Source organism: Diabrotica virgifera, chromosome 9, assembly GCF_917563875.1.
Source record: "Diabrotica virgifera virgifera chromosome 9, PGI_DIABVI_V3a".
Taxonomy (NCBI): domain Eukaryota; kingdom Metazoa; phylum Arthropoda; class Insecta; order Coleoptera; family Chrysomelidae; genus Diabrotica; species Diabrotica virgifera.
This window is the reverse complement of record NC_065451.1, coordinates 105,381,241-105,392,144: the sequence shown is the minus strand read 5'-3', so window position 1 is coordinate 105,392,144 and position 10,904 is coordinate 105,381,241. Positions and strand designations below refer to the sequence as shown.

Sequence of the window (10,904 nt, the reverse complement as noted above, 5' to 3'; positions counted from 1 at the left end):
CTCAACTATCTTGACAAAATCTTCCCAAGTAACTTTGTTGCTACTCATTTATACATAATTTTTTTTCTTTCTTTTTTTTCAGCTTCTGCACTTCTTAGCGAAAATATAAATTCGATAGTCTTACGGTGTATATAGATATGTAGTATATAGATATATAGTAAAAAAATATAGAGATAAAATAATACGTCAATATATGGTAAAAATATGTAAAAATTGCAGTAGTAATAAAAATTCAAAAATAAATAACGTTATATTAACCCTTGTAAATAAGTAGTTAGAATAATAATTTAAATGTATTATGCATATAGCGTATATTTGTTATATCGTATATTTATTTTGATAGGTATATTTACGATAGCAAATATTAAGATCATAAAAAAATTGCAAAAATGTACAAAAAAATCAGTAGTCAAATAATAAATGAATAAAAGTCAGCAAGGATAAAGTATACGTTGATAAATATGTAAAAATCATATAAAATTGTATCATTGCGTCCTATAATAACTTAATATGAGGTTAAAAAAAAATCTTTGTATATTGATAATTATTGGTAATAGAATAGAATAATTAAGTAAAAATAGGTAAACTTGAAACATATATTAATGTAATTAAGGTAGCACATAATGTTTATACTTTATACTTTATATTAATCAGGAAATACCATAAAAATAGCTAATATGGACTTACCACTTTTACGCGTCTTTGTTCGTATCACAAGTCCTCGCTGCGCGTTCCATAGCATTGTCCATTTTCCATTGTCCCACGATGTTCCATCTCCATCCTATTCCATTTTCAGCTCCGCGTCGGCCTGATGTCTCCCTCCATTTTACATATACCACACTGTTGTCTAAGGTGGTCTAGGTGCCTGAACATTGACGTGTTTCTTCATACCTGTCCTGTTCACCAGTCCTGAGTTCTTCCCTGGTTCTGGATCGCCATATGACAGCCCTGGGCACTAAGGCTATCTTCTCCCGGTGAGGGTGGTTATCCCTTATCCGAGGGGTGGAATAATTGATACGCTTTTACTTGTTGAGTTGTTTTATTTACACTCGCATTAGCATAAGCTGGTAGCACCGCACCCAAAGAACATCTCGTGTAGAAAGAGCCACTATCTTTAATGTGGAAATATTACGTCTGATCACCAAAATAGAATGACGAATGTCTAATATAATAATAAAGAATTCCCTTGTTATAGTTTAACTGTTTATATATTTAGAAATGCCTATTCAGCATCGACCATGAAAAGTGTTTATAATTGACTCTGCAATTATTAGTGAATCGTGATCTTGGCTAACAATATTTATATAATCGAATGAAGGTTGTAATGTTGTTATGATGACATAAATACTGAAAGTAATTATCGTAGATAATTACAGGGTGTTTTTAAGATATATCTACTGAGTACAGATGAATTCTTGTACACTCTTCTAAGATACTTTCATAAATTTACAAACTTAACCAAATCATGGAGACCGTAGTACATCAATGAACATTTTCTCCAAATGATCTTTAGAAAAAAGTAAATTTTTATGATTATTCAACAGAAACAAAGTCATCATGGAACAAATTTGTAAGTTATTCTTTTGGTAAGACTAAATTTCAAACTATTGCATGTTTAGCAACAAATTCATACATTCTATGCCTTTTAAATAGCTTCCTTTATATAGTACGGTCTATTTCAAACTTTCTTGTTACTTAAACTGTATAACTCTAAATAAATTCATTCTATAACTATTAAATCAATTAAAATGCAACTTTAACTTCAATTCCCTTTAGTACTCTCATTCTATTCAACTCTCCAAACCAATCACGTCTCTCGAACAAAACCTATATCAAAATACTTACTTAACTGCTTTGGCAGTGCAAAATCATTAAATTGTTTATTATTTAACTTATTCTATCAATTTGGTATCTTAAAATCATGACAACTTGCCCTAAATGAAAAATTTACAATTTTTCTAAATCAAATTTAAATTTTTCATTTAAAATTTTAAACTATTCACTAATCATATTTAAAAAAATTATACTACATCTTATTATCTGTAACTTATCTATGGTAATATTTATACAAATCATTTATATTAAAAATGCCCCTAGATCTCCCTTCATCTATATATTCTAATTCATATGAATTTTGTCCGTTATTATTCTTTACTCTATATGGACCTTCGAAAATTGGCATAAGCTTTGCACACATATTTTCCCTAATGTTAGATATTCTATGTGCCCTTAACAAAACTAGATCTCCTGCTTCAAAATTGATTTTTCTGCCCTTCATCTTCTTAACCATTCTATTCAAATATTTTTCTCCACTCCGTTGTATTTTCCTATTGACTTGTTCCATTATTTGTCTATATGTCAAGTCATTTTGTACTATCCATGGTCTGTCTGGTTGCTGTCCCGTCATTAAATAATATGGAGATTGTTCAGTGACTGTATTAGGTAGAAAATTCATATTATTTTCTATAACTGGTAAATGTTGTGCCCAATCTGTATGTTCTTGTACATAAATTCTTAAGAATTTTATAATCTCCTGTATATATCTCTCTGATGGATTTGATTGAGGATGTCTAATGCTTGTAAAATAGTTGGATGTTATTCCGTTGACAAAATTGTTTGAATCTTACACTTTGAAAATACGTAGCATTGTCTGCTATTACTGTTCTGGGTTTACCTACATTATGAAAATAATCTGAAAATGCTGACTTTATTACCTCAACATTAGTCCTGTTGGTTGGATATAATTTTATGAATTTTGAAAAAATATCAACTACAATAAAAACATGTTTCTCATCTGCTTCTGTTGGTATCAACTCTGTCAAAAAATCTATTGCAACAATTTCTAATGGTTCAGTAGCCAAAATGTTCTTAGGTGTGTTAAAATTAATGATATTTCGATGCTTATTTCTTTGACATATGTCACATTGCTTAGTAATATTTTTAATTATTATTTTGTCCTGTTTACTAATGTAATTCTCCCTAAACATCAACCAAATTTTCCTACTACCTGCATGTCCATTATTTACATGCAAATTTAATAAAATCTCCTGTGCCAGGTTTTGTGAAATGACATAACATTCCTGTTGTTTTATTTTCTTTATGTAAAAGTTATTTATGAACAATGTCCTTCTTTTGTCATGTTCTGTTAAAGTCAGTTGATCTTGTCTAATTGTCTCTATTGAAAATAATCCATCTATTTCATTCATCACATTAATTCCAATGTATATCCTGTTTCCATCCTCATGTCGAATTTCATTATCTCTTGACAATGCATCTGCGACTATATTCAATTTGCCTGAGATATACTTTATTTCAAAATCATACTCTTGAAGTAACAACGCCCCCCTATGTATGCGATTATTTAATAAGCGATTATTCATGACATTAATTAATGATAAATGATCTGTCTCTATAAAGAATTTACCACCTAATAAATAAAAACGTAACTTATTAACACAAAACACTATACTAGCAAATTCTAACTCTCCTACACTATAACCTTGTTCGTATGATCTAGTCAAACGAGATACAAAACTAATAGGTACTTCACATTCATTTTGATATTGTAATAATACTCCTGACAACTTATGCATAGATGCATCTGTTCGTAAAGTAAATGGCAAGCTGTAATCTGGATGGTATATCTTTAAATTTTGACAAAATTGATTTTTTATGTTATCAAATGCAAATTGTTGTTCCATACCCCAATACCATTTTACTCCTTTTTTGAGCAAATGATTTAAAGGTACTATCTTTTGGCTCAAATCAGGCACAAGCCTTTTAAAATAATTGATTAAACCAAGAAAACCACGCAAATTTTTAATATTTTTAGGGGTAGGGTATTCTTTTATTCTATCCACTCTCTCCTCATCCATTGAAACTCCTAAATTATCTATTTTATACCCCAGAAAGGTAACACTATCTTGGAAAAATTGACATTTCTTTATATTGATTTTAAGACCCGCTAAATCTAATTCTTTTAATAGTATCTCAATATGTTTTAGGTGTGAATGTTCGTCTTTTGACAGTATTAGAATATCATCAATGTAGTGAAGGATAAAATCATCATACTTATTTAAACTATTATGGAGAGCGCGAACTAAAGCACTACAGGAACTCTGCAAACCATAAGGCACAACAAAAAATCTGTAAAGAACACCATCAATAATAAAAGCAGTATAATCTCTGGACTCATGGGCTAAAGGAATCAACCAAAAACTATGTCTCAAATCTACTTTGCTAAAATATTTTGCCCCCGTTATTCTCCCGAAAATAGTTTCTGTTGTAGCAGGTGCTTCGTATTGTGGTATGGTATGATTATTTAAATTTCTTGCATCAAGACAAAGTCTTAATTCTCCACTACTCTTTTTAACTACAACTATTGGATTTATTATTCTTGAATTACATTTTTCTATTATTCCATTTTCTAACATCTTTTCTACTTCTCTATTCACCTCACTTCGGTATCTATATGGTATCGGATATGTTTTTGGTCTAAAATCTTGAATGTTTCTAACTTCTATGTTGTGAACATAATCTTTAGCGAATCTGTTTTCCTCATTTATGAGTCCATCATACTTTAATAATATTTTCTTCACTTCTCCTATCCACTCTTTCTTACATATTAATTCCTCCTCCATTATATTCATACTACCTTTACATACATCACCTTCAATATCTTCATATAATACATTATTAATATACATCAATTCCTTGTCCTCTTCTGGACATAATTCATTAAATATTTCATTATCTTCCATATACATTCTCCTCATATTCATTAACTCCTTGCCCTTTTCTGGACATAATTCTTCCTCAAATTTCACACACTCCTCCTTTACTTGTACCAATCCTTTCTCATAATTGATCACCATACCCATTTTATCTAGCATATCCGATCCAATCATAATATCATATTTCATCTTATCAATTACAATCAGTTGTATTATATAAGCTTCTTTAATTAATTTAATATCACTAACAATACTTTTATTAACATGAGTAATCACTTTATTATTTGCACCTACTAAACTTAACTTAGGAATCTTAAAACATGAATCTTCTAAATTTAACCTTTTTATAACTTCTTGACTGATTAAGGAAATCTCTGATCCTGTATCCAATAAAACTTTAAAATATATACCACAAAATTGAATTCTAATAAAAATTAATCCCCTGAATTTTTAGATACTACATGAGCTCCCATGTCCAAAAATTCTCTATGATGTTCATACAGTTTGGTTGCAATATTGCCTAGCAGGTGCGATCTACAAAACCCGGTTCAAATGTTTCCATCTGTCCGGATGACATTGATGGTTGATCTGAATCATTACCATCCATCACTACATTATTGACTTCAAACCGTGCCCTCCTATCATTATTACCACGACTATTTGGAGGTTGATTAGAATTCGAGTTGTCGTAATCTTGTCTTAATTTGTTATTACCATTGTTATTGGAATTATTATAATTGTTATTTTGGTTATTTTGATTATTAAAAGAATTGTTATCTGTGTTATTGTTATTATTAAATCTATTATAGTTGTTATTTCTATCCAGATTTAGCCATACGGCTCACACTCCCTCTAAGGGGAAAATTGACTCATCCCAGATACCTACGGTATCAAAAGGATTGAGCTCTGGTGGGACTCTTTCCGTGTTATCGAGCCCTAGGTGACTTGGAATGCAGGTGTATCTCCCAAAAATTTTCGTACACTTCTGGCTGTCGCAAGTAGTACAGCTTTCTGCATGGTCTTATAAAGATGTTCATTGAGACCCAGCTTTTTTATGCTTTCGAGGAGGGTCTTCGGAATGACTCCAGTAGTAGATATAACAATAGGTATCGTCTGGGTACTTTGCATTCTCCATTGTCTCCGTATTTGAATTTCCAGATCTCTATACTTGGCGATCTTTTCAGTAAATTTACTACGTAGATTATTGTTGTTAGGTATCGCCACATCAATTAGTGTTGTTTGTTTGTTAATTTATTAACTAGTACGAGATCTGGTCTATTATGTGCCACTGTTTGGTTTGTGAGCACACTGCGGTCCCAGTATAGCTTGTAGTTGCTATCCTCAAGCATACTCTCAGGAACGTATTGATAATATGGGAGATGGTCCGTTTGGAGAAGTCCCAACTTGTTAGCTATCTCTTGATGAAGGATTTTTCCCACTGCGTCATGCCGTTCCTTATATTCAGTTGCAGCAAATGCTTGGCAGCCCCCTGTAATATGTTGGATGGTTTCTTGGGCTTGACATCCATATCGGCATCTGTCGTTTTGAACCTGAGGGTCTTTGACGATATATTTCAGGTAATTTCTGGTTGGTATAACCTGATCCTGAATGGCCAGTAATGAACCCTCCGTTTCAGGGAACATCTTTCCTGATGTCAACCAATAGTTCGACGCTGTATTGTCGACATAGTCTTGGCTGACCTCATTGGGATGTCGCCCGTGCAGAGGTTTACCCATCCAGGCGCGCAGTTTTTCGTCCTTAGTAAGGTGGTTTAAGCGTATTTCTGGTTCCCTCAGTTTGATCGGTGTTGTGTCATCTACTGCGCAAATGGCGCGGTGTAGAGTAGATGTCTCAGCCTGCATCTGAAAATAAGTTCTTAAATTAGCAATTTGTTTATCTAATTGCTCACCTATATCCATAAGCCCTCTTCCTCCTAAATACCGGGGTAATGTCGTTCGTTCTACTGCACTTTTAGGGTGGTGTTTTTGTGCCTTTGTGAGGTGTGTTCGTACTTTTCGCTGAAGATTTTCTATATCCGTTTTTGTCCACTTAACAATACCAAATGAATAGCTAAGCGCGGAACAAGCATAGGTGTTTAGTGCCTTAAACAAATTTTTACTGTTAAGCTGTGAACGAAGCAGCTGTTTTACCCTTCTTATAAACTCAGTAGTTATCTCAGTTTTCATTTGCTTATGGTCAATTTTCCGCGCCTGCTTTACTCCAAGATATTTGTACATATCGTTGTCGCCCATGGACTCGATGTTCTGGCCATTTTGCATATCGAATCCACCGGGCTGTACCTTTCCTCTGACTATATTCAAAACACGGCACTTGTCTAGACCGAACTGCATACTAATATCATTAGAGAATGTTTCTACAGTTTTTAGCATCTCTTCTAGGTGTTCTCGAGTGGAAGCCATTAATTTCAAATCATCCATATACAACAGATGATTGAGCTTCGCTACCACAGTATTATTGCTTTTAATGCTAAAACCTGAGTCAGTGGAGTTTAATAGCTGGGAAAGGGGGTTCAAAGCTAAACAGAACCACAATGGACTCAACGAGTCTCCTTGAAATAGGCCCCGGTTGATTGCGATATTTTCGGTTTCGATATTGTTTTCACCAGGTATTTGGAGGTGAATTTTAGTCTTCCAATCTCTCATTATATGCCTTAAAAAGGTCACTATGTTATCATCGACTTTGTATATTTTCAATATATCTATTAGCCATTCATGCGGTACTGAATCAAAGGCCTTTTTATAGTCAATAAAAGCAGTAAAAAGGTTCCTTTTTTTAGTGAATGCCTGGTTAGAAATGACTGAGTCGATGATAAGCTGTTCTTTGCAACCCATGGACCTCTTAGCGCATCCTTTCTGTTGAGGCTCTATGATATTGTTTAGAGCACAATGTTGGTAGATACGCCGGGTTACACAGGATGTGACCAATTTATACAAAGTTGGAAGACAAGTAATTGGGCGGTACTTGGATGGATCTTGGGTGTTATTTTGATCCTTCGGTATTAAATAAGTAGTTCCCTGAGTTAGAAATGATGGTAATTCCTGCGGATTAGAAATAACATGATTAATTAATGTTGATAAGCACTCATGAATACTCCAAAACTTTTTAAGCCAGAAGTTCTGGACTCCGTCTGGTCCAGGAGATTTCCAGTTATGAAGCTCTTTGATGACATTTGAGACTTCTTCAGTCGTGAATGGTTCGTAGTTAGCAGTGACGTAGTGGTGACAGTTGTGCGTCGTATCTTCTATCCAGCCAGCATTGTTGTTAAAAACAGCTGGTGTGGAAAGTTGATTTCCCCAAAACTCATGAATTTCTTCTTGGCTTGGGTAAGACTTGTCGACACTTTCTACGGTGGAATTGAGTTTTCGGTAGAACGCCTTCTCAGAGTTCTCAAAAAGTGCATTGTCACATTTTCGGTTGTTACTAACTTTATACCTTCTTAATCGTCCTGAATAGACGGAGAGTTTTTGTTTTAATGTATCCAGACACTGTTGGGCTGTGTTATTTTCTGGATCGTATCTCGAGTGTCTTGCAGTGCTCCGCATTATTTCTTCAGCTCTCTTAATGACCTTTCTACTTGTTACACCTCTTACATATTCTGTAACTTGACCAATATCCCTACGCAGTAATTCAATTTTTCCGAGAAGTCTTTTTTCCCAGGGTGCAGTTCTGTTACCAGTCCTTCCGTTATTAGTACCCCGTCGTGTTCTGATCTTAACGCCCATTACATTAGCAATTGCTGTTGCTGCACAGTAGATTAGCATATGCAGATATTCCAATGTGTGGGCTTCTACGACATAATTGGGTAGGACTTCAGTGTTCACAATTTGTAACAGCGCACCTAGTTTCTTACAAGAGTTTATTCGTGGTAGCGGTGGTCTGCTAAGTGGATTTGTTCCATTAAACTCTTGTACGGCACGCGCCAATTCGTTTGCTAGACTATCGCGCAACTCGTTGTTTTCCTGCAGTGTATTGTCAGGTTGAGTTTCTGGTATGGGAATCTCAGGCATCTGCTCATCAAGGATTTCATTAGGGACTTGATCTAAAACTAGCCCTTGGTTGTTAATCTCCCGTTCGACTTCGCTTTTGATCGTATTGCGTCTAGCCTCTGGGATAAGGTTGTTTCTTATGATTACCCGGTATTATTTCTATTATTATTATAACCTCTATTATTGTTATTATTATAGTACCCTCTATTGTTATTAGAACTATAATTTCTATTGTTGTTATAATTTCCCCTATTATTATATTGACTATTAAAACCCCCACGTTCATTATTATTATTATTATTTGATCTATTGTTATTTTGACTTCTCTGGTTATTATTATTAAAATTACTATCATTAAAGTTTTGTGAATTATTGTAATTATTATTTCTTTGCCTGTAGTTTTGCAAAGCTCTTTCTTTTTCTATTAAAAAATTACAAAGCATGTTAAAGTCTGTAAAATTAAAATTTAGTCTAATATTTTCTATTTGATCTTCAAAATGACCTATTATATGGCTAATCAATTCTTTCTCTGTCAATTTGCCATCTAAATATTGGGCAGCACTAAATAATCTCATAGCATATAAATGCATACTTGTTCGCGAGTTAGAGTTATATTTTCCTCCGAACAATTCAGATCTTACTACTTGTTGCCGAGATAGTCCCCAGAAAAATTCTATAAAATTTTGTTTTAAATTGCTCAAAATTTTCTAATTCATTTTCCACATTAGTATACCAAATTAATGCTTCTCCTCTTAATTGGTTTCTTATAACTTCCCTAAATTCATCAAATTCATTATACTGCAAATATTTGGTCATGAGAATCTTTATGAATGGTACTGGATGTTGTGATTTATAATCCCCATTGAAATATATCCTATTATCTGAGGTTTCAATTGTGTGTATTATTGTTCCTTTTGTTGTATTTCTTATTTTCTTCTCCATTTTTTCTATTTCTTGTTTCACTTCTTTTACTTCAATCTTCCATTTATTTTCCAATTGATCCTCCTTTTCTTTAGATGTTTTCTGTTCTTTCTTTATTTCCCTTATATTTTCATCTACCATCATAAATCTCTTATTCGTCCATTCTGCTTCCTTTTCTATTTCTTCTTCTACCATATTTATTCTTTCTTTATGCTGTTGTATTTGAACTACTATTTCTTGATTTTCAGAAGTTAATTTTGTTTCTAATGTTTCATGTTTATTCATCATTTCTTCATATAACATTTTTACTTCTCCAATACTCTTGTTTATTCTTTGTTCAATTTGATCCTCTAATCTCTTGGAGGTCTGTTCAAGTTTTTTCTGCAACCTCTGACTATTTTCTTCTGCTTTTCTATTATTCTCTTCTAATTTTTGTTCTACTTTTTGACTATTTTCTTCTAATTTCTCTTCCATCTTCTCTAATGTTATTTCTAATTTTTCCCCCAGTCTTTGTTCTAATGATTGATTATTTTCTTCTAATTTTTGTTCTACTTTTTGACTATTTTCATCTAATTTCTTTCTCATTTTCTTATTATTTTCTTCCATTTTTGTTAGTATTAATTCCATGAATTTTTCAAGCTCAGATTTCTCTTGCTTCTGTTCCTCTCCTTCCTGTGTCGTCTTCGAAACAGATCTAAGTCCATCCGCCATTTTGTATTTTTTTTTATATCAAACTCTAACTTTTTATTTATCTTACAATTTTGCCCTATATATATTTATTCGTGCCACAACGTTGGGATAGCCATTTATTATATATTTAATATAATTATTTTATTTATTATTTATTTATTTCGTCTCACGTTGGTTGAGCCAATTATTATATATTTAATAATGACAACAATAATGATGATGACTCATAATAACTATAATTATTATAATTAATTTTTTTTTTTTTTTAGTTTTTATTATTTAATGATTTAATAAAATTATTAAAAGATTTAATTTAATTTTATAATTTTAATTATTTTATATTTAATTTATACAATTTTTTTTTTATTATTAATTATTAAACACATTTTGTTATATCATTATTGAAATTTTTATTTATTGATTTGTATCGAATCTATTGGGCGCCATCTATTGAGAAATTGTTGTACCTACCAGCTCAGTCAATGTCTGAATCCATATATTGCAGGAAACTCTTTTCTTTAGAGGTGTGGGATGAAATTAATTCTATAAGAGG

The 10,904-nt window shown here is 32.4% G+C and overlaps 1 protein-coding gene across 1 annotated transcript; it reads right to left on the bottom strand.

Moving 5' to 3' along the window:
* Window positions 1-9,370: 9,370 nt before the first annotated feature.
* On the bottom strand, window positions 9,371-10,499 carry LOC126892521 (reticulocyte-binding protein homolog 2a-like). Its single transcript, XM_050662079.1, has one exon. The coding sequence runs from the start codon at window positions 10,370-10,372 to the stop codon at window positions 9,371-9,373; it is 1,002 nt and encodes a 333-aa protein (XP_050518036.1). The 5' UTR covers window positions 10,373-10,499.
* Between the last annotated feature and the right edge of the window lie 405 nt (window positions 10,500-10,904).